The sequence below is a fragment of the Adiantum capillus-veneris genome, chromosome 14 (assembly GCF_014529385.1).
Source record: "Adiantum capillus-veneris isolate H3 chromosome 14, ASM1452938v2, whole genome shotgun sequence".
NCBI lineage: Eukaryota > Viridiplantae > Streptophyta > Polypodiopsida > Polypodiales > Pteridaceae > Adiantum > Adiantum capillus-veneris.
The window spans coordinates 112090699-112115683 of NC_140944.1; the positions used below are offsets into that span (position 1 = coordinate 112090699).

General features: G+C 45.0%; 1 protein-coding gene across 1 annotated transcript in view; it reads left to right on the plus strand.

Annotated features, from left to right (window-relative positions):
* The first annotated feature begins 11664 nt into the window (after positions 1 to 11664).
* The window catches only part of LOC147442949 (putative anion transporter 3, chloroplastic), a 58523-nt gene continuing 45202 nt past the window's right edge, over positions 11665 to 24985 (plus strand). The window contains exon 1 of the mRNA XM_086528925.1: positions 11665 to 12374. Coding sequence (XP_086385051.1) covers positions 11853 to 12374 — 522 coding nt within the window. The 5' untranslated portion in view covers positions 11665 to 11852. The remainder of the gene's footprint in view (positions 12375 to 24985) is intronic.

The window sequence follows — 24985 nt, forward strand, 5'->3', positions numbered from 1 at the left end:
ACAGGCAGTTTACATGCAGATATACTCCACAGCAGAATGGGGTCGCAGAAAGGAAAAACAGACACATTGCAGAGGTTGCACGTGCATTGATGAATGAGAAGAACACGCCTCATCATTTATGGGCTAAAGCTGTAAATACAGTTGTGTACATTATGAACAGGACACCTACAGCTGCGGTGCATGATGTAACGCCTCAGGAAAAGTTTACAGGTACAAAGCTTGATTTGGCACACTTGAAAGTGTTTGGTTACATAGCTTACGTGCATGTACTAGATGAGTTACGTAGGAAATTGGATCCTAAAGCAGAGAAATGTATTCTTGTGGGATATTCCCTTGAACAAAAGGGGTACAGGTGCTACAATCCTACTACACGAGAATTACGAGTGAGCAGAGATGTAGTCTTTGATGAGATGAGCAGCTGGTACACTAATGCACATGGCACTATTGGGGCTGATGTGGTTGTACAAAATGTGAGGCCATAGTCACCAGGTTTTGAGTGGACCACAAGAGTCGTCTTCTCGTGGCTCTGTTGAGAAGCCATGGAATGGTAGACTACGTACACAGGTTACTCCACCAGCAGGTACAGGGAATGTATCACGAAAAGGAAAGGAAAAGGTTGATGAACCTCCCTTTATGGCTGATGCATCATCAGGTTTTTCACATGTAGACATGGATTCAGATGGTTCTGAACAAAGTCTTGATGAGGAATTTGGAATTCCGGCTGTCAGGACACCTGGTGTAAGGAAAGTACAAGAAGATGCTAGAGGGCAAAGGAGTGACCCAGGACCGCGCAGATCTAACAGAGTCAGAAATCTAGTTCAGAAATTGACTTATGATGGGTATCTAGCGCATCACCAAGCCTACATGGCTAAGGTGATATAGAATGTGGAGTCCACATGTTTTGAGGATGCAGTTGGAAATGTGCATTGGGATGATGCAATGAATGAAGAGATGGCTGCATTGGAAGCAAACGACACATGGGAGTTGGTGCCATTGCCAAGTGGCAAGAAAGCTATTGGCTGTAAATGGGTGTATAGAACCAAGCATAAGGCTGATGGTAACATTGAGCATCACAAGGCAAGGCTGGTCGCAAAGGGTTATGCACAGACGTATGGCATAGACTATGAGGAGACCTTTGATCCAGTGGCAAAGATGACGACTGTGAGAGCTGTCATAGTAGTGGCTGCATCTAGAGTATGGATTATGCATCAAATGGATGTAAAGAATGCCTTCTTGAATGGTGAGTTGCAAGAGGAAGTGTATATGGATCAGCCACCTGGTTATGTCGATCCAGGTTACCCAGATTATGTATGCAGACTTCTCAAAGCTTTGTATGGTTTGAAGCAGGGCTCTAGAGCATGGTATGACAGGATTGCCAAGTATCTTGTTAGTATTGGGTTTAGGAGAGCTCATGCTGATCATTCACTCTATGTACGTGAGAGTGATGTGGGGATTGTGGTCATTACCATATATGTAGATGACCTTATTATTGTGGGTGACAATGCTATGGAGATTGACCATGTGAAGGGTCTTCTCAAACAGGAGTTTGAAATGAAAGATTTGGGCGAGTTGCGCTACTTTATTGGCATTGAGGTGATCAGGACTCCAGAGGGTGTATGGCTGTCATAGAGACAGTATGCTTTGGACATGTTGTCAAAGTATGGTATGGCTAATTGTAAGCCAATTTCTATTCCCTTGGATGTGAATGCAAAGCTGAGTGCAGAGAAGGGTGATGTTGTTGAGGATGTCAAGATGTAGAGGAAGATTGTGGGTAGTCTAATCTACTTGACTATCACGAGGCCAGACTTGAGCTACACAGTAGGCTTGGAGAGTTAGTTCATGCAGCTTCCGAGGAATCCACATTTGGATGGAGTACGACGCACACTTCGGTATGTGCAAGGGACTCTTGACTACGCATTGTTCTATGCAGCAGATGTGCCATTAGCATTGTATGGGTATACAGATGCAGATTGTGCAGGTAGCATTGTTGATAGGAGATCTACGAGTGGCTTCATGTTCTCTTTTGGGAGTTCTTCTGTTACTTGGAGCAGCAAAAAGTAGCCTACGGTTGCTTTATCGAGCAGCACAGAGGCCGAGTACAGAGGTGCAGCAGTTGCGGCGTGTGAGGTAGCTTGGCTACGCACATTACTTGAGGACTTGGGAGTGCAGGTGGACCAGCAGATTGTCATCCATTGTGACAACCTCAGCAGCATGCAGTTGGCTAGGAACCCAGTGTTCCATGCCAGGACCAAGCACATAGAGGTCCATTACCACTACGTTCGAGAGCGAGTGTTGGCGGGCGACATCGACTTGGTCTACGTCAGCACAGAGGAGCAGATAGCGGATATCTTTACCAAGGCCCTCGGAGTTGAGAAGCTTCGACGTTTCCAGATTATGCTTGGACTCTGCGACATGCAGAGCTCGAGGGGGAGTGTTGAGATGTCGAGCTCTACATCTTGAGCTGGCATCCACTACGGGTCTTGGCCGCTTACGGCATTTACTCACTGGCGTGTTAGGTGACCGACACGGAGGATCTCTGCCAGTGATTCTACAGCTCGACTACACTTATAGTGCCAGCCTAGTACGCTTCTAGCGAGTTCACATTTAGTGACCGCATGTACATATGTGCTACTTTTCAGTTTTAGCACTTAGTCATTTTGTACTCTCTTTTCTGTGAAAAGAAGAAGAAGCTTTCCATCTCTATGTGGTGTGTGCTTGTCTTGTGTAGCTCTCTTGCATCCTCTTTCTTTACAAAAATTTGATAACTCGCTGGTGTCATGGCTTTATCCTGTTGAACCCCTTCTAGAGGGAAGTGGCCAGAAAGATGAATAACAAAAGACTGCAACGGCTGGGCTAGTTTTGGGATAGCAGCAACAGAGGCTGGAAAGAATCAGACCAATTGGCATGTTAATTCCATCTCAGTGGGACTCAAAGAGTGCTAGCCAACAAAGTATTAGAACGGCTAGACAATTGTTGTCTGCCAACTTGAGAGGCTAGGTTCGAGTGGAAAGTATGGTGGTGGCCCACAGACAGACACTTCTTGAAATCACATACCAAGGACATGTATAACACCCTCATGGTCTCAATGGCTTGGTTCTCCCCCCTGAACAAGCAGTGGGGCAAGCAATGGCCGGAATCAAGATGGGTGAAAATTGTTAAGACATGTGGTGCCCACAATGGCCGCATGGGATGAAGGTTTTTCTATGGAAGGTACTTTGGGGAGCCTTATCGAATGGTGTGAAGGTCCTCGCCAGAGTTATTGGTTCAAATAGATGCTCGCAATGAAGAACTACAAGTGAGGACCTCCCTTACTTATTAAGGAATGCCCCTCGATATGTGGCCTGGCAGGAAAGATTTGCAAATGGGTGCAAAAGACATGGAAGATTGGGTTCTTTAAGAATGATCTCTTCCTGGGTGGGAAGGTGTTCAAGAGCCAATCACTTCTTATTAGCACACCAATTGTTAGATTTTGCTACTTCAAACATGTAATAAAGGCTAGGAATTGTTGGCTCTTCACAAAGGCCCGTGAATTATTAGGTTCATGGAGATCATACAAGAAAGCAAGGAAGCATTTTTTGATAATGGGAAATGGAGTAATCTGAATGTCCGACCCACATGGGTAAGTGTATACTCCTTGTCCAACTAGGTGTCTTGCCTTTGCCATGGGGTGGCCCCCATATCAGCCGATGTAACTATGGTAGTTGAGAGATGTCATGGCTAGACATGAGCATGCCTAGTATCTGTATAATTATTTTGGGTTGCTAATTCACTCACAATTGTGAGTTTTGAAAAAAAAACCAAAAATTCAAAACAGTAAATGCAACCTTCAAAGATAGATCTAGATGTGAGATGAACTAGATGGAGATAAGTAAAGAGACAAAGTGCCTATTAGTGATAATGCAAGAGAAACTAGACTGCCAATCAGTGCTAATGCAAGAGAAACCGGAGTGCCAATCAGTGATGATGCAAGAGAAACCAGAGTCACGTGTTGATCCTGTCTTTGTGACTTGGACACCTAATGATTCCTCTCAACCTTGACAGTTCTATAGGTGGAGCACATGTCCCAAAATTAGACCTCATCAGCCATACTGTTAAGATCTCAGTTTCTACGACCAACACTATAAGTTTGTTGAAAAGGACGAGAAAAAAGTTGATTTCTTGTGTGCAGCGTTATGTTTTTCACTGGCTTGGCGGTCAAGAAGTTTATTGCGGCAGGGCTCTCTCTTTAGTGGCAACCTCAAGTCCGTCTAGGTCTTCATTAGCAGGGAAGGTCATATGAGTACATGATGGCATCCTTTATCAATCGGTGTATATGGCTCTATGTGACTAGGGTGTTGTGTGATTCCATGGCTCCGAGGGAGCAAGGTAACTTTTTGGTTATTATTTAATGAGTTTGGGAAAAAAAAAGTGAGATACCACACTTCCAAAATGAAACGATTCCTTTCTCTCTTTAATAATTTGAAATATCACTTAAAGGACACTTATCTACTAATAGGAAATGCCCTACATTTTGGCTTTCTTATATGAGGCTTAATTTAACAAGCCAAAAAACAATATTTTAAGGAAGGAGAGAGAGAGAGAGAGGGAGAGAGAGGGCTAGAAAAACAAACTTTCCCTAACCGAAGAAAATAAGGGCAAACTTGACAGTCAAAATTTGAATATTTTGCCAGTATTTACAATAAAACTTGTGTAAATTTCTTGGTTTTCTTCAAGGCAAGCTTAAAGTCAGTTAAAATACACTTGAAGCTATGTGTTTTCTTTTTTTTTTTGGCACAACTCACAATGGTGAGTTTTTGCAGAACTCACAATGGTGAGTATATTATATTGGCATAATCAAGAAATTTACGGATTCCAACCATGCTCGTATCGAGCCATGGCGTCTCCCGTCCCTTTTTTTTCTAACACTGGGGAGGGAGCTACTGGAGTCGATATACTCCCTGCCAATGTATTAACAAGGTGAAAATCCATTATGGCCTACATAAGGCTATGAGAAGAATTTAATAATAAAAGGTTTCTTTGTGAGAGAAAACAAGAAAGTGACACTAATTTTTTAAAACATTTCTTATCACAATAGAATATTATGTTTTTTGAAAAAAATATAACAATAAATCATTTAAATTACAATATATACAATATATTTTAAAAAGATAAAAAGTAATGTCTGAAAAACCACATGGAGTTGGAAGCATTGTAGCAAATTAAGAAAAAACAAGGTGAAAGTTCAGTATGGCCTACATAAGGCTATGATAATAATTTAATAAAAAATTTTCTTTGTGAGAGAAAACAAAAAGTCATACTAACTTTTTAAAACATTTGTTATCACAATAAATTATTATGTTTCAAAAAGTGTAACAATAAACTATTTAGACTATAATATATTCCAAAAACATAAAAAATCATGTTTCAAAAAGCACTTGGAAGCATTGTAGCAAATTGAGATAAAAAAGGGTGAAAGAGGATGAAAAAAATTATATGTGACCCAAAATTCAATGGTCCTCTTCAAAGAGACAGTCACACAAATGTCAACACCTCTCACAAAGACTTAGAAAAAGTATTAACAAGTGAAAGGGTCACGGTGGCTTTCTAAAACAATACAATAGTGATAAAATGATCAGGTTGAGTTTAACTAAAATCAGTGTTTTGGAAAAAATTATTTTTCCAAACATATAAAATTTCTTTCCTTGAGTTTGCCAAGAGGAATTTTTTGAAAATTAGGAATATTTTTTAGGTATTTACATTATTTTTCTCTATTTTGGGGCGAAATTTCTCCTTTTCCTCTTGCCCTCAACCGGCATTTTTGAAATTGGAAACGACAAGATATTAAGCTGAGACACATTTTTCTCGAACACTGATTGAAATCAATGTTTGGGAAAGGATTGCCTCATCCTAGCCTTGAGCCGTTTGAAATCAAAATTAGCCGGTTGCAAAGCATGGTAAAGGGAAGAAAAATCGATGAAATATGTGAGAAAATAGTTCAAATCCTACAAATTTAGAATATTTTGCTAATATTTTTGGTTTGCTTCTTTTCGAGGAGAAAATTCGGTCGGCAACCGCTTAAAAGAGACTTTCCCGAACACTAACTAGAAATAAGCTGTAGAATGCAAAAAAAGTCAAGCCATGTGAGGCTGTGAAATGAAAGACGAAATAAAAAGAACCCCTTAATATATATATGTGTGTGTGTGTGTGTGTGTGTGTGTGTAGGATTTACCAAAATGGGCGGATTCGCATGGGAGGGGGTGGAACCCCAGCCCACTATCCTTAGCAAACGAAGATTGAAAGGATCAAATCTACCAAAATCGACAGAGTTAGAAAACAAATTGGCTACCCCTACCTCGTCTCGTTAAGAACTCCTTTGCATTGGTAAGATTTGGTGTACGCGACAAAACAGATGACGACTAGCCAGGGTTCTACCCCCGCCGTGCGTACGCGCCCAATTATGCAAGGTGAAGCTTCACTTTAGCATTCTAAGAATGCAAGAAAATTCAAGACATGTAAGGGTGTGAAATGAAAAGTGAAATAAAAAGATCTATTTAATATTTTAAAACTAAAATAATATTTAAAGTAAGCCTAAATCATCGTTGAAAACAGTGAAAGTATATCTAACTCAACTCTCCTCTAAGCTTTTTTTAAAAAAAAGTCAACAAGTGAAAGGGTCACGACGGCTTTCAAAAACAATAAGAAAGTGATAAAATTGTTAGGTTGAATTAAACTGGTATCAGTGTTTGGGAAAGGATTGCATTAGCTTAGTCTTGAGCCGATTGAAAATCGAAATTAGCTAGCTGTAAACCATGGTAAACAGAAGAAAAACCGATGAAATATGTGAGAAAGTTGTCCAAAATTTTTGCAAATCTCAAAATTTCTGTTGGTATTTTCGGTTTTCTTCTTTGTGAGGAGAAAACTCGATTAACAGAGCCACTTAATAAAAGAAACTTACTCGAATATTAACACTAACTAAAATCAAGCTAGAAAATGCAAGAAATGTAAAGCCATGTGAAGTTGTGAAATGAAAGGTGAAACAAAAAGAACTAATTAATGTGTGTGTGTGTAGAATTTATTAGAATTATGCAAGGTGAAGCTTCACTTTAGCATTCTAAAACAATAGAATGCAAAAAAAACATATGTGTATGTGTGTAAAATTATGCAAGGTGAAACTTCACTTTAACATTCTAAAACAATAGAATGCAAGAAAAGTAAAGATATGTCAATTGTGAAATGAAAATTAAGTCTCCATCATGCACTGAAAACAATGAAAGTCCCCTGACCCAACACGACACTAAGGGTTTCTTTTCGAAAGCCAAAAAGTAATTTTTTTACCATGTAGCACTAATTAGCAAGCTTTATCCAATGGTCCACAACTCCACCAAAAATCCAATGCTTTACTAAGGACTCCTTATGTAGTTCAAAAAGGTGGAAGAGGACGATAAAAATTATGAGTGACCCAATATTCATTGGCCCTTTTTAAAGAGAGAGGTACACAAATGCCAACACCTCTCACAAACACCTTTAAAAATATTAAAAAAAGAAGTCTTTTTCCATATGGCACTAATCCACAGACTTTATCTAATGGTCCACAATTGCACCAAAAATCCAACACTTTACTAAACACTCTTTATATAGTCCAAAAATTCAACATTGACCCTTCAACGAGTCATGATCTTTGAGCGAAGGACAAGAAGACCTTTCGGTAGGCAAAAAGTGAAAACATGTGATGGAAAAGATGAAAGAGAATCCAAAAGACCAAAGAACACCTTAGCTGGCCAAAAGGAATTCTCTTTCAATAGAATCTACCATGCCTTTATAAAGAAGCACAAGTTTGAGAGTAAAGAAGTGTATGACCTTGTAATCTCTCCCCCTTTCCTCTTTCTCTAGGCAAGGAGAATGGTGTCCTTATATGTCCTCATGCTTTTATGGCATTTGGAGCGTGTATATGCCCTTCATTGTTCTCGTTTCCTCTCCCACATTTAAATGTTTCCATGCAAAACATAAATGTTTTCCCTCCTAGAAAACTAGTATGCAACCTATCCTACCGTTTTTTTAAAAGAAAAAGCAAAACTCACAATTTGTGAGTGAATTGTATTAAGCCCATCATAAAATTACAAAAGCCGAGCTTTGAGGTGTTGAAGATTACACATTGGATGTCTATCGCCTCTCATTGAGGCTTACCATCACCGGCTTAACAAAGTAGGTGAACTATAGCTCTAGGCTAAAGCTTTGTATTACATAGATACAGTCTCATGCAAACCGTCCGAGAGAGAGAGAGAGAGAGAGAGAGAGAGAGAGAGAGAGAGAGAGAGAGAGAGAGAGAGAGAGAAGCCAACCAAATGCGACAACACACCTATAGGATCTGCAATCCGCTAGCCTTTAAAAAAAAGAACTTGGACCTTGTCCTACCTTCATCCATTTCCCAACACAACTACCCACCACAAGTGCACCTTTCCTGCTCATGCAACACTTGGCACCACTTTCCCTCTCATGGATTTTCCTTTCTATGTTCTAGAGAGTATCTCCTTAGATATCCTCTAACAAAACCCAAAAAAGACTTTTATTCCCCTGTGGAAGTGGCTTGGGAGTCTTTCATCGACAATGTAGAATGTAGATAGCATAAGTACAAGACAAGATACTTAGGTTGAACGCCTTGAGATGTACAATATGACTACCATTCCTTGGTAAGCATTGTTGAAAGTAGGTGTATTGGAAGAGGTGGTGACCAGTCAAGTATTCTTTAAGCATCATTGGTGGATATGGTGGCTAGTCTAGGGATATTGGGAGAACTATTGTTTTCCAAAACATGATATAAGACCTTCCAATGTGCATTAGCAACATTCAAATGTATTATATGTACAGGCACAACACAAATTTTATGCAATGTGGGGAACAAAAGGAATAAGAGCATTCATACTTTATTCCAAACACTTCCCTAATGTCAAGCTAAAGTCTTTGGTTTCAATCTCACCCAAATCATACTTTTTGATCTTTTTGCATCGTTTAGAACTAATATACTTTTAAACAAAAATATTACTTTCCAATTCAAAGGTTGGCTTTGAACTTGATATTTGTTGTGTTTGGGCCCCTGAAGCCATCTTCTTTTGTATGCATGAAGATATGACCGAAATTGTAACAAAGCAATTTTGAAATTGGGCCATGGAGGATCTCATTTTAATCTATGTTTAAGAAGCCTTTATTGTTAAAAGTTGAACCTTCATTGAACCTTCTTGAGATTGGCCCTTAATCCTTTATGATGAAACTCCCTTATCAGATATGATAAATTTTACATCCAAGTGGCATTATGAATATACTGTGTGTTAAGTTGACAATGGAAACCAAAGAGAATTTTTCGAAAATCCTTTTAAGTGGCTCATTTATGCATATGCAATTCTTTTTTCTTTTTTGCAATTTCTTTACAAAATAAGATTATGTTTTTCAAAAAGCAGTGAATGTGTTTCGCCTCAAAAAGTATGCAAATGTGAAAGTAAGGGCTCATTTGCGATCGTGGGGTGGCTCCCCCATTAGCCTGTGTATCTATGATCTGGTGAAGTGGTCATGGCTAGTGACGAGCGTGGCAAGAATTTGTAATTTTTTGGATCTTTCAATATAATCCACTCACTTTTGTGAGTTTTGCAAAAAGAAAAAAGGGATGCCTCAAAAAAACCTAAGTTTAGGCCAGAAGCTCGTTTGCATATTTTGAGGAGATAGCTAAACCTATTGAAGTAGAGAGGTGAGCTCTTTAACTAGATCGGTGAGAGATGGTCGACTTCATAGTTGTATGGAACTTAAAAAGTATGAAGAATCATCAAGTTGGAATAGACCTGCACATTGTGCTTTTGTGAAGGCCTCTTGGCAAAGCACATGGTCATGTGCATTTTGCATTTTTAGAGTAAGTACTACCACTAAGGTTTTGTATATTTAAAAGATTTTTTTTGCAAAGCACATGACAAAAAATGCAAGTCAACAACTCAAAGCATGATAGGAGTTGCCCTCTTAGAGTGTATATCACAACAAGAAAGCATGATTTGAGGGGGTGGGATCACGAGTGGTTATCATACATCTCAAGAACTATGATGGAGATTTGATGACAAAGTAACCTCATGTGTGATCAATATAAATGTGATCTCATGTGTGAAAGTAATCTTTTGGGCCTTAGAAGCACATGCCTTAACTATGCTGCACTGGGGATATCAAGTGCTTCCACTTATCATGGAGGAGACTCTGTGCTCGAGCATAGCTCTTAAAGCATGTATATTCTACACCACAACTTTAGTTTCCGTTCCCTTTGCATGGCCTTCATATATGTAATAAGTGATTTTAATTAAGTCCTCTTATTTTTGGGACGAGCTTTGTACGTGCTAAGTTTCTTTGCTCTGAATGCATGCATATTCTACACCAGAACTTTAGTTTAAGTTCACTTTGCATGGGACTTGATGGTCCTTTATAAATATAACGAGTGATTTTACTTTAGCCCACTTATTTTTTTGGGTCGGCTCTGTACATGTTGAGTTTCTCTGTTCTTCTCTCCTCTCGTCCTTCTCTCTTTTGGCTATGGTGAAATTCCAACAATGCACGTCTTTGTGGTGTAGGCTCCCACGTTTACTGTCAAATTCTAAACGTGTCTTGGGGATGATTTGAGATTTACTTGAGTATAAAAATACCCAATATTTATTTTAGTTACCAGAATACCCCTCTAAATTACGAAAATTCCCAAAATACCCCTCAAATTTCCCAAAGTACCCCCTTTATTTTGTCATAAATTTCCAAATGCCCTTCAAATTTTTCAAAATTCTCCAATTACCCTTGGTTGTGAGATTAAATTTCTTCAAAGATAGAAAAAATTGTAGCTTTTCATAAGAAGACTGGTTGTCTATCAATACAAGATGATAAAAGTAGAATTTGTGTTGGTTATGTAGGGTTTGTAGATGAATCACTTCATTAATTTTATACATAATTCCCTTTGTTGTGAGGTAATTTGTGCAAATTACATGCTAATCACTAAAACACGGATCTCAATTATAAAAAAGGAATAAAGATTAAAAAATCTTGAACAATCCAACCAAAGTAGATACAGGGGTATTTTGGGAATTTTTAAAATTTGAAGGGTATTTTGGAAATTTCCACAAATTAGAGAGGTATTTTGGTAATTTTCCCTTTCTTTTGTTGGTAGTTTCTTACAGAACCCATTTGTTGTGGGCACCCAATCAATGTTCGGGAAAAATGTGTCTTAGCTTAATAGCGTGCTGTTTTTGATTTCACAAAAGCTAGTTGAGGGCAAGCACAAAAGGAGAAATTTCGCCCCAAACTACAGAAAAATAGTGTTTAAAACGGAAAAAATAACCTAATTTTTAAAAATTTCCTCGACAAATTCAAGAAAAGGAATTTTGCATGTCTGGGAAAATGGGTTTTCTCGAACACCAGCACGGTGACAATGGCACCTGAGACACACCACATAATCTACTAACATAATATGGCGAAAGGGGAAGCCTTTTACACGTGTCGCAATCTGCGACCTGAAGGTTAAAGTCCAAAACAAAAAAAAACCCCTTTACACACGATAAAGAGGGAGAGAGGGGGATAGAGAGGCCGCCAGCAGCACTAGTGAACATTATTTCAAACGTGTGTGTTTAGCGTTACCATTTTAAATCTATTGCGCATATTGACCGATCAACGTACTTCATCGATGAACGGGCGATATTAAGAGATTGCTGCTGCGGGCCTTCTTAGGACAAGGAGAAGACAAACCAGCTGGTTTTTGGGCACGTGTACGTATCGCAGGCGCTGCACCCTCGAGTCCCCTCGCCCTCCCAACCCTACTTCTACTCCTACCTGCTCTTTTTCCGGCAGTGCTGCCTTCTTCCACCCCAATGGAGCTCGCAGCCTCCATCGCTTGCCGGTCAATTGCATGCCATTCTACCTCTTCGAAGCTCCTCAACAGGAAATACACAAATTTGCAGCCCTCCCACACCTATAGCAGTGGAAATTCTCCGTCGTTATGTAGCATTCCCACAACAAACCTGCATACATCCTCACTTTCCTCCTCATTTTGCAGTTGTGATGCCACAGACTCCAAATGGGTCTCTCACATTGGTGTCCATCATCCTTGCCGTTGCTCTCCTTTGCATGTCCCTGCAGCGGCAGCATCTGATGCAAGCATACCCTTTGCAGCATCCAATGCTAGCCCAGCCTTTCACGAGCTTTTATCAGAGAATGAAAACTTGTCACGGGCATCCACAGCCTCATTCTTAACATCTCAAAGAGCCAAGGTTGTTGCATTGGTTGCTGTTGTGATGGCTTTATGTAATGCTGACCGTGTTATTATGTCGGTTGCTATTGTAAACTTTTCGGCGATGTACAATTGGAGCACGAGTTTCTCAGGCATTGTGCAGGTATTTCGCTATTATCTTCAGTTTTACAATTTTTTCCCTACAAGAGAGAAGAAAAGGGTAAGCCTATTTGTTTGTCTTCGAGCTCCTTTATCCTAAGGCAAATTGGAATATTTGACTAGAGTATTGGAAGCAATTTTTGTGGAATGTTGGATTTCGGATGGATGATGGTAGTTAAAGAATGTTGTTGAGCAAGTCAAGAAGGCTATGTTGTCTTGTGGATGATTACCACCAGTCTTACGCTTTCATCATAGAGATTTGGGGCTTGTAGGAAGGAGTGGGTATTTTATTTTGATTTAAGATTGAGAGTTTTGAGAAAGAAAGGTCCAAATCAAAATGAAATTTTTGTCATTGAGAGAGAGAGAGAGAGAGAGAGAGAGAGAGAGAGAGAGAGAGAGAGATATGACGTCTCTTAAAGGCCAATTGACCTATGAAACCAAACATATATATAGACTGAAGGAAATTTCTCATCTTAGAGAAACAAAAAAGTAAGCTTAAAACTAAAGGCTGAAATGAGCTATCTTTCTAAAAGTTACATCTATAGTCCAAACATACAAGGTATCAGTGAAATATCCTCTCTGTATGAAGTCTCCCTCATGGGAGATGTAAGTCTACGTGGCTGAGATGTCATGGCGGATATGGGGCTCAATGATCGCCTTGATATGTGTGCGATGTGGGCGTTTCAGTCTTCATTTGGATGGACACGGTCTTCTTGCTTGGGTGAGCAGTACTGCACTAACCAAGGTAACACCTCTCGAAGATGAAGGTCTCCAATGATGTGTCTGTGTCAGAGTCTATGAAGCAGACTGTAGGAGTGGTATTGGGAGCACTACCTGTACTTGCTTGGGTGAGTACTGTACTGCTCTATCCAAGGTAACACCTCTTGAAGATGAAGGTCTCCAATGATGTGTTCAGTGTCAGAGTCTATGAAGCAGGCTGTAGGATTGGTATTGGGAGGACTACCTGTACTCGGCTGTGCGACAAAGAAGAAGTTGGTAACCTTATTTTGCAGTGATGGGAGTGGCTGGTGGGGACTCTCGTCCCGCAGGATGTTTGCTCGGTGTTTTTGGAGCTCAAAGAGAAAGAACCCCAAACAGCTCTCCTCATAATGCATCACTCTCTGTAGGGGCCCCGAAAGCCCTCTTGATATAAGGTGGTATCTCCCCCAGATCTCTTAATACACCGTACATCTACAAATGTTACGCTGTTCCATCTCCGGCTTCCTCTCAAGTCTCATAGAGCTGGCAGATCGGATCCTCTGCCTCTTCACTTGTCCACCTACCTGTCTTTATCCTCAATCGGTGTGATGAGGTGTCATGTGCGCACTTCACTTGCGCCACGTGGACACGCTTCTGCCATAGTCTAGCACGAGTCTTAGCTTAGGATTGAGCCTGGTACCTTTGTGAGCCTCTAGCGGGACGTGCATGCCCAACCAGTCACACTTGCATGCCCTCTCTTGCACAAGAACAATCATTTCATCATGCAGGCATTTTACCGCGTGAACCACCTTTTATAAGTCATTTTATTAAAAGTGACTTTTGGAATTCTTTTTGTAAGTTTGTTGGAAAAGTAGGTAGGGCAAATTGCTAAAGATCTATAAAAGAAACCCATTGGGCACTCAGTAGAAGCAGGGATACAGAAAGGGAAGGCACCGCAGTTGACCGACAGGCACCCTCGGCCTCCCCAACGTTTTCTCAACAGTTCAGCGTTTTCAGCCCACAGCCACCAGCGTTTCAGTTTTCAGCCCTTAGCTTCGCTGGACCGCAACTTCCCGTTGTAGTTCCTCACCGCATTGAACAACCAGCAGTAGATCAGCCTGTTGCTTTCAGTTTTCAGCCAAGATAGCCAGCGTTTTGCAATTCCAGCCCAGATCAGCCAGTGTTTTGCATTCTCAGCCCTTGCACGACTCGACGGTTGCAGATTAGCCCCGCAGTACCGCCACAGTAGCAGATCCCCAGCAGAGCATCTAGTGTTTTTCAGTTTTCAGCCTTGACGCCGTCATTGTCGACACCATCGTCATTATCGACATCGCGATCATCATCGCAATCCCTATCTTGACGACAACACCATCGCCATCGTCATCGCAGATCCCTATCTTCACGACGACACCTTCGTCATCGTCATCGCAATCTTGGACTTGACGACGACACCATCGTCGTCATCATCACGGTCACCATCATCGTCATAGACCAACAATACCCGTCGTCGACGTCATCGTCTTCGACACAGTACCGTCGTCGACTTCATCGTCATCAACAAAGACCCTTAGTACCTCGTCGTCGACTTCATCCTCTTCGACATAGACCTCGTCGTCGACCTCCCCGTCTTTGACATAGAACCCACAGTATCCGTCATCGACATCATCGTCTTCGACTTAGAACCTCAGTACCCCTTCAGTACCTTAGTACCCAGTACCCAACATCAGTAGTGTCAGTATCCATTAGCATCAGCATCTCAACATTTAGTCATTGTAGTAGCATTGTGCAAGAATAAAGAAAGTACTTGCTCTCGCAACAAAGCAAGGGGGCCCTTGAGGGTTGGGACCCGACATCCCTGTGTCGTCTCTTTTCTCTCTCTCGTCTCTCTTTCTTTCAGTTCTTTCAAGTGAAGTAAAGTGTCCCTTGTGTTTGTGTGCGGAGTACTAGATCCGAGCAAATCCTTATTCTCTTCCGCTGCACCTGAAATGAGGTGCCAATTTGAGCGATAGTTTTTCATAATCCATGTATAGCTGGCTATTTATATAGCTCGGCTGGATGATGAAGCCATTTGAGTAGAACTGAAGAAATTCAGTCTGAATATGTGCCATCCTCGTGCCACGGGGGAAAAGGGGTTTGATCAAAGTCCTCTTTGTATCCCGTTTCGATATGTCTGCCCTAATCACACAATTTTTCTCTGATTGACAAAGTCTATGTGTTTGTTGGGCTATCCAAATTGTTCTCAAAGGTGGGTAATCTATCTACTTGCATATCATGCAAGTTCACCCAAGTGCTAATCCGGGCATACCAGCCATGCTTATCGCCCTCTGCCTCTAGCTGTGTAGAGGATGCTAGCACTAGGCATGGATATCTATCTTGAGGTAGTTTGTAGTATGCGGAGTGAAACGAACGAGGAGAGAGGATCTCCCGGCTACGCGGACCGCCTACAGACACGCGTCGGACAAACCACCCGACCATAGCCACCATCCGGCAGCTCCCCCGTGCTAGGGCCAGCGTCCGAGGACGTAGGCGTGCACTTGTAAGACCGAGCGTCCCATACCACCCGGCCTCACCTCCTCAAGGTGACCTCGCGCACTCCTAGCCTTGCGGGCTAACCACTGGCACTCTGCCAATGGGGGTCGATAACTGCAAATGAGGCCTTGGTCTCCCTTTTATAATAATGGCCGGCCACACTGGCCGTGTTCACACTACGTCCGTCCGGTACATTGGATGCCCCATCCTGACGGCGTCTGGGCTAGATCCCCTCTCCTGTGAGTGGGACATAACATACTTCCCCCCTTAAGAACCATTGATGTCCTCATCAATGAAGTGGGGATATTGAGCTTTTAGAGCTCTCACTGGTTCCCAAGTAGCAAACCTTTCAGATTGACCCTTCCATTTAATTAAGTACTCGTCATAAGCCTTTTGGCACGAATGACGGGTACGATGATCTAAAACTACCTCTGGTTCTCGAGGAATATACTCAGTTTGCATATCTTGCCATACATTTTCCTCGATAGGCACAACAACGTCGGCTTCACCCAATTTTACTTTAAGGCGGTTGACATGGAACACTGGATGTACACTAACACCCGAAGGAAGAGCCAGTTTATAGGCAACTTGGCCAATTTTCTTTGTGATCAAGAACGGACCACAATATCTAGCTGAAAGCTTATAATGTTTTCCTGTTCGCATAGTCTTGGAATCCTTGGGTATCTTCAGATAGACCCATTGTCCCACATCAAGAGTCCTTGGAGATCTCTTTTGATTAGCATAAGTAGTGACTCGATCACGAGCCGTTCTTATACTATCCTTAGCCAATTCGAGCATTTCTTGCATGTCATACAGGAAATCACGAGCTTGGAGTTCCTTGACTTTCTCTAAGCCAATAGCAATCGGGGATTTAGGCTCAAATCCATACATCAGCATGAATGGGCTAAATCCAGTAGCAGAATGCTTGCTACTATTGTAGGCAAACTCTAATTGTAGAAGATATCTTTCCCGATCAGACTGTCTATGAGAGACATAGGCTCTCAACATGTCCTCTAACGTCTGATTCATCCTCTCAGTTTGTCCATCGGACTCAGGATGGTCAGATGACGACATACTCAGCTTCGTCTGAAGGTGAGCAAACACATCTCGCCAAAATCGGCCAGTGAACTTAGTATCTCGATCACCGACGATATCTTCTGGCAGACCATACAGCTTATAAAGCTGATCGACAAATAAAACCGCCAACTCATGGCTTTTTACTGTCGACTTCATTGGTATAAACTTCGCCATTTTTGTGAGTCTATCGACCACAACTCAAATAGCGTCATTGCCCCAACTAGATAAAGTTCATGGAAATACTTTGCCACTTGGCATCTGGGATTTCCAATGGATGTAGCAGGCCGGCTTTCTTAAGGCGCTCTGCCTTATTGACCCGACACTGAGGGCATCGCTTCACATAGCTCTCTATGTAAGAGCGCATTCTTGGCCAATAGAAATTTCGCTTGACCAAGGCTAAAGTTCTCTGGATGCCGGGGTGCCCAACGCTAGGAACATCGTGGCATTCGCACAAAATCTTTTGTCGAATCTCATCGATTTCCGACACGCAGACTTTACCATTTTTGAACAATAGTCCACCTCTAATGGAATATTGTCGTTGTCTCGTCTCTCCAGTACGACTCACTTGGGGTCTCTGGACCACCCAAGCCTGTATGCGAGTCATGCCCCGCTTCGACTTCGTTCCATATCTTGCCAAAATGGCCATCGGAACGACATAGCCCTCGGAGAGAGAGATAGAAATCTGTCGAGATTTCAGCCATAGACAAGGCATTGACCTCAAGAATCCTGCTGAGCACATCGGCAACTCGATTGCTGGATCCTTTTCTATAACGGATCTCAAAGTCAAACTCTTGCATAAGCTCAACCCATCTCGCCTTCCGATCTCTGAGATCACCTTGATCACAGATATAGCGCAAGGAGTGATGATCTGTCCATGCAACAAACGTAGAGCCATACAAGTAGTGCCGCCATTTCCTCAAGGTGTGGACTATGGCGTAAAGCTCCTTTTCATACGTTGGATAACGGATCTCAGCGTCAGAAAGCTTTTTACTTTCAAACGCAACAGGACATCCATCCTGGTATAATGCCGCACCAATAGCATAATCACTAACATCCGTTTCAACCACAAACGGTTTGCTAGGATCCACAATGTGCAATATTGGCGCAGTAGTCACCACGTACTTTAGTGTCCGAAAGCTCTTGTCGAGACGCTCATTCCAAACAGCAGGGGATTACCTTTACGATGAGGACCCGAAGTCTTTGGCCCTTTCACCCCTCCTTTTAAAAGTTGCGTAAGCGGAGCAACAACTTTAGAGTAATCCTTGATAAACTTGCGAAAGAATCCAGTAAAGCCTAAAAAGGACTTTACTTGGCGCACATTCTTCAGAATGGGCCAATTTCGCACTTTATCCAACTTTTTAGGGTCAACGCGAATTCCATCGCGAGTAATGATGTGACCCAAGTACATATGACATGTTGACGTGGCACTTGTACGGACACTCGTGAAACGCGCTGACAGACTGCTGACGTGGCAGCCTAAACGGAATCCCGCTTTTTGCGATGACTGATGACGTGGCAGCCTGTACAGATTTTCGCAATTTGCGCTTTTGCTTTTTGCTGGCAAATTTTGGGAACAAAAGCTTTTGGGACTCATTGCTTTTGAGTTTAATTGCTTTTGGGGCTTTGCTTTTGGCATCCCTTGTAAGAATAAAAAGAGCCCAAGGGCCTCACTCTTCAAAGCATTTGGACGCATAGTCTGAGAGCAGAGGTCCCGCGGCCAGTTGTAACTTTTTTTTTTCCGAGAAAAAGATCCTTCTATTAGTTAATGAAAATAGGGCTACAACCTCCTCTGCAAGAGAGGGCTACAACAAGCATGATGGGGAGACTCTCCCAATGAAAAAACAGTGTATATACAATGAGGCTAAATCAAGAGATGGGAGGAGGGAAGAGCCACACAGGTGGACAGTAGTTCCATCTGAGCACCCCCTGGACTATGGTGTAGAAAGGCCCAGGGCGCCAAAGTCGAAGGAAAGCCTCGCGGCGCTCCCGCATGCGGTCGGAGCTGCCCTGTAGTCCCTCAAGCTGTCCTCTGAGAGTATGGATAAGCTCTAGCCAAAAGTCACGAACAATCTCTGCTGGTGGCACAGGGCGAGCCTCAAAGATGCGGAAACAGCGGGCCCGCGAGATGAACCAAAGTGTCAGGCCACTAATGAGCTCCCAACACTCCTCTCTCTCACTGCACCACTCCTGTGGAGTAAGCTCTGTAGCAGGCTGGAGTGTAGGACGTCCCCCCTGCATCACTATCATCCTGCTGGTGGAAGATAGCTCAAACTGAAGTGGCGGGCCCATGAGGGTGGACCAAGCCGCTGCCCCCCAAGTGTACTGTCGAGCCGTTGAGAGAGAAGGCATCAGTCGAAGAACTCGTAGCCACACCTGTTGGGCCGAGGGACAGTCCCAAAGACAGTGACACTGACTCTCCACCAAATGGCACAAGTTGCACATGTGGCCGAGAGACCACTATGCACTAGCCAGCTCCCTATTGCTGTGGCTCTGTGTGCGACCAGCCACTGAAACAAGGTGACTCGCCTCGGCTGTCTGGAGTCCCACAACCTCTCCCAAAAGTTTGTCAAGAACTCGACGGTGAGACCCTCCTCCTGCCAATGACGTGCTGCAGCGGGGAGGGCCTCTCTCTATGTTGCTAGTATGTGCCGTCCAAGCCGAACAATGTACTGAAAGAAGGGGACTCCTGGGTGGTCTGCAAAAGAGAAGGGGTCCCTCCATAGCCACTCACCAGGATCCCACTGTACTCGTGCCAGTGGACAACACTCCCAAGCCCAAAGCCTCCAGTGGCCAGTCTCAAGAGCTGCTGGGTCAGGGTCTATGACGCAAGTCCTCTCGCAGATGCCCACAACTCGGATCCTGTGAAAACAACACTCTGCTACCTGCGGGGCCTCTACTGCAAGTCGTCCCCCACCCTGAAGCTCGAAGAACAGGGCTGGGACATTCTCTGAGCAGGCCCTGACTGAAATGAGAACCTCCAGTCGTGTGAAGGCTCCCATCCACCGGGGTGCTACCGGCTCGAGAGGCGTGAGCCACTCAGCTAGAACTGACTCTGAGATGTCCTGACACATGCTCTGCACCCCTCTCATGCCCTGCAGCAGCTGGAAACCCTGTACCTCCTCTGACAAACCTGTGAACTCTAGCCAGTCACCTAGAGAGCACGCTGGACCTATTGCCATGGGACCTCAGGAAACATGAGGTTGACTACCAACCAAGTGGCCTCTCTGAGTGCTAACCATGGGGTTCCAGACGAGGGGCTGCCGTAGGCGCTCCTCTGTGCACATCGGCTGTCGTTGCTCCAGGCCACGCCGTAGGAGTTCCCAAGAACGAAGCAAACTCACAGCGAAACGGTCCTCCAGTCTCCTGCTCAAACCAACTCGGCGCATCTCTGTAAAGATCCATCTGGTCGAAGGTTGCCAAGGGCCTCCTAACTGAGGCACCCTGGCACGAAGCCTCTCCAACAAGAACTCCTTCCAGGGCTCCTCACCTGGAAGAAGTCCTCTGACTATGAACTTCCCTAGAAGGGCTCTGCTCTGTTGTGTTGGATCAATGATCCCAAGCCCTCCCTGAGAACAAGGAAGCGCGATGACCGACCAAGCCACCTTGGCTCGGGCCATCTGAGTGTCACGTCCTGACCAAAGGAAGTTCCTGATCAGCCTCTCTACCTGGCTGATACAAGAACTCAAGAAGATCCAGCAGGAGGTGATGTACCACATAGTCGCCAACAACCTGGTTGGCAACTACTACTCTACCAGCCAGTGAACAGACGTGCTGAGCTCCAATGTAACAGCTTTCTCCTGATGGATAGGAGAAGAGGAGCAATCTGCTGCTTGGGAGACAAGTCCAAACCAACCTGACAACCCAAGTATCGAACTGCAGTCCTTGGGGGAATCCACCTGAAACCCTCTCCTGGCATCCAATCTGGCATAGGAGCACTACCAACCGAGAAAGCCACTGTCTTTCTCTAGTTGATAAGTGCGCCCGATGCACAACAGAAGGTCTCCAAAGCCTGCTCACATCTGTGAAGATTGGCCGCCTGGCCATCTAAGTACAAGGCTGAGTCATCGGCAAACTTAGCGTCCAGTAACTCCTCTCCCCGAATAGGGAGTGCTAAGCCCCGAACACCAACCTGCTGTGACACCAAAAATCTGCTCATCGCCTCCGCATAGAACAGAAATAGAAAGGGGGCAAGAGGGCAGCCTTGTCTGACCGAGCGTGTGAGCATGAAGCACGCACCTCTCCCCCCTGCCAAAAGCACCTGACTGTGAGTCTGTCTGTACAAAGCTGACACCCCTCTGATCCAAGCATTAGAGAAGCCCATCCTGCGAAGAGTGCCCTCTAGAAAGTCCCAGTCAACTCGGTCGTAGGCCTTCTCAAAATCGAGAAGAAGAATCACAAGGTCCTCACCACGGAGCCGTGCCAGGGTAGAAGCCTTCCAGAAAGTAAAGATGTTGTCAAGGATACTGCGTTCCTTGACAAAACCTGTATGAGTCCCATGTATAAGGATCTCTAAAAGTGGCCGAATCCTCAAACTCAGAGCCTTGGCAAGAATTTTGTAGGCTGAGTTGAGGATGGTGATGGGGCGCCACTGACGAATCTCATCCAAGGAGCCACCCTCCTTGGGAATGAGGTAGATCAGGCCCTCACTCATGCTGTCAGGCATCACTCCTGTGTGCAAAATGTATTGAAAAGCACTACAAAGATGTGGGCCAAGCAGGTCCCAGTACTCCAAGAAAAAGCTGGGAGTCAACCCATCCTCACCTGGACAGCTACCACGAGGAAGAGCCCTCAGAGCTGTGTGCAGCTCCTCAAGCTGAAGTGGCATCTCTAGCCCTTGGCGCATCTCCTCTGTCACAAGACATGGCATCTCTGCCCAAACCTGCTCCCTGCATGGATCCTGCCGCTCTGACTGAGGCTCAGCCGCCGACAGTAACTCATGGTAGAAGTCAGTAGCGACTGCACGCATATCCTCGGGCTCACAAGCAACTGACCCATCGGGCCTCCTCAACTGACTGACCTTGGCATGCGAATGCCGAGGCCCCACTGTCTTAAAAAAAGCACCAGTCACTCTGTCACCCACCTGAGTCCACTGAGATGCCTGTTGGTGGAAGGCAAACTCATGACGCCTCTCCTCTGTGCTAGCAAGCTCCTGTCAAGCCTGCTGTAATTGCTCCTCCAACCATGGACTGTCTGGATGTTGCTCCTGCATCCTCTGCAGTGAAGCAATGCCACGTCTGAGACGCTGCTCCGCCTCTCTCGCTGCAGCCCGGCGAGCCAAAGACTCCTGAAGAAAAAAGTGGCTAAGCTGAGCTAGGCTTGCGGCCACTCTGTCTGTAGGTGAATCCTGTTTGTCCATACCCTCTGTCCAGAGAGCCTCTACCCTCTCTCTGAGTGCTGAGTCCAACAAGACCCTCTCTGGGATGCGGAGCATCGTGCTCCCACTCCTCTGCCTGTCTGCCACTGTGAGGTTCACTGGTGCATGGTCCGAGAAGGAAGTCCCTGCCAGGATGCCCACCACCCCCCAAGTCACTGAAGTGGTCACTAGTGTAGAAGCGATCTATCCGCTTTCCCGTGGGAACCCACTGCTGCTAAGTCGGCACCTGAGGGCCACTCTGAGTGCCAGGCTGTCGCTGTGGCCCCTGGCGTCGGCGGCCATGGGCCTGCTGCCACCCCTCCTCCGTTGGAGCCCCAGGCTCGGAGAGTGGCTCTGCATCTGTACGCTGTGCCGCTGGCTGTGGCTGCGGGCCAGCCCTAGCAGGCTGGGGTTGAGGCTGTAGTGCAGGTCGCGGCCTCCTCCGTGGACAGGCCTTCGCTAGATGGCCCATCTGGTGGAAAATGAAGCACTGGTTCGGGAGGCCCGAGTACTCCACACTCTGTCGAAACCAACCCCCACTCACCCGAGGTAGAAGGATAACCTTCGGGAGTGTGTGGGTATCTCTAACCAAAACTCGAACTGAGGGAATGCCAGCCACCTTGGCAGCTACTGATGCTGCCGTGCGAGGTGTCTCCAGGACAGTCCCAATGGCGGAACTGATCCTGGAAAGAAGTGGTAGGTACTCCCTCCGTAAACGCGGAAAGCAGACTGAGATGGGGATGTCTGCCTTCTCTACTAGAACATCCAAAGTTGGGTCAAAACCATTTCGCCACTGTCGAAAGTGGGCACGTGAGGCTCGGATGGCTAGTGGACTCATAGCTATGACCTTGGACGCCATCTCGAAGGACTCAAACTCGATCTGATAGTAGCCCTGTCCGAGAATCTAGACATCCAAAATCTTTCCCACCTCTGCGAGAAGGCGGGCCTGGAGAAGGTCTCGCAGCTCTCCTCTGCTAGTTCGGGTGCCGAGAATCTTGCAGATGACCGAGGTCGCCTGCAATCGCTCTACCTCGGCGGCAAGGCTCGCTTGCTCTGTAGGCGAGAGAGCAAGTCGAATGGTGGGCTCAGCAGGGTCGGGTGAGGGGGCTTTTGGCGAGTCCCTCTGTGGCGAAGCTGGAGCCTCCATCTGTGTCTACTGCTGTGGTGTAAGAAGAGGACGACAGGAGGATGCTGGAAAAGGGCGCGCCAACACTGCTCCAAGGAGTTGGAACAGCTGCCAAATGGGCCGAATCTGCAGGGAGCAACCGAGGCGGAGGGCCCAAATTGATGGATGAACGGGCCGAGTCAGGGGGGGGGGGGGGGGGGGGGATAGAGCGGGTTGGGGCTGAGGGCTGAGGGTGTGCGGCGGCAGCAGGGGGCTGAGGGCGGGTGGAATGGTTGGAACAGGGCAGCGCGAGGGGGGGGGGGCAGCGGGGGCAGAGGGCAGGCGGGAGGGGACAGGCAAGCGGGGGGCAGCGGGGGCTGAGGGCAGAGCGAGGGAGGGCAGCGGGCAGCACGCGAGGGGGGGGGGGGGGGAGGAGGCGAAGGCGATGGCGCAGCGGGAGAGCACAGCAGCAGCGAGCAACCGATTGTACAAGAATTTCTATAAGGGCTGATCTAATATCATGACAGGTGTAACTTTGATCAAGCATTAATATAAAAGAAATACCAAAAGGGGTGCTAGTGTTTGGGGCCAATACCTCTGGACACGGAACTACATCAAGTCGTGTCGCCTCGAATTGAATTGTGAAGTATTTTTAAGTGAATCTCTCTTGTGTCGCGACAGATTCTAGACTTGGGGTGCCCAAGTTTGTGACAATGGTATCAGAGCACGACCGATTTCTCTGCTACCGGGAAATTCGATCCTTCTTTTCGCGACACACATGGATTCAGGCAAGAATCAGACGACTCCCCTTGCTACCTCGAAAACGGGAGGCGGTACGGGAAATTCAAGTGAAGTAGCAGAGAACAAGTACGAGCCACCTCCGCCTACGCAGTATCAACTCATGGAGATGCAACGTCAACAGCAGGTTGATGAGTGCGCAAAGCAGATGCTCCAGTTTGCCAAGGACCCACAGTATGCCAAATTCTTGACCCAGCACCAGATGGATGAAGTCATTGGCAGAAAGCCACTGAATCACCAATTAAACCGGCAATCAAGAAACCTCCCTACTTAACTGAAGATGAACTCGAGGACATTGTTGAAAAACGAGTCAACTAACTATTTGGGTCAAAGGAGAAGCAAGTGAAGAAACGTAACAAGGGAATTGACTTCCCTGGTTACTTGGGCTGAAAATCCTCTTTTGAGAAAGCAAGAAAACAGAGGAAGCGTGTATGCTCCGAAGCATTGTTCAGTTCGTCCCCATCTTCTTTTGACAGCTCGGAAAGCTCATCCTTTTCTGACTCGATTGATGAGGACAGAAAGGGCAAGAAACGATGAGCGGACTATATGTTTTATTCAAAAAGGAAACACTTTTATAGAGCCAATCAATATGATCTTCCCGACGACAATGGCAAGAAGGCCAAGGAATTCAAAGAGGGTTGATAAAGAGTAAAGGTTGAAACCTTTTCAGGGTTTCGAGATGCTCCTAAGGGTTTAGCCTTTATCCAACTGTTTGATATAGAATTTTCTGGAGGCCCCTATACAGAGCACTCAAAGATTAGATGGGCAACATCCTTTTTGAAAGGCAATGCTCGGACATGGTGGTCCACTCTTTTGTTAAGAAAAGAAGCACCGACAAAGTGGCTGAAATTCAAGAAACTTTTAATTTCTTCATGGCTCACTCAAGAGTATGAACGAGATGTGAGAACCGATTGGAACGACCCTCGGATGACACTTTGGATGATTACTGTGAAAGATTCTGGGATACTTTCCTTCCGACGTCTTCTTTCAAGAAGATCAATTTTAAGGAGCAGATTGAGAGGTTTTGTTGTGGACTCCCCAAAGAAATTCGAGA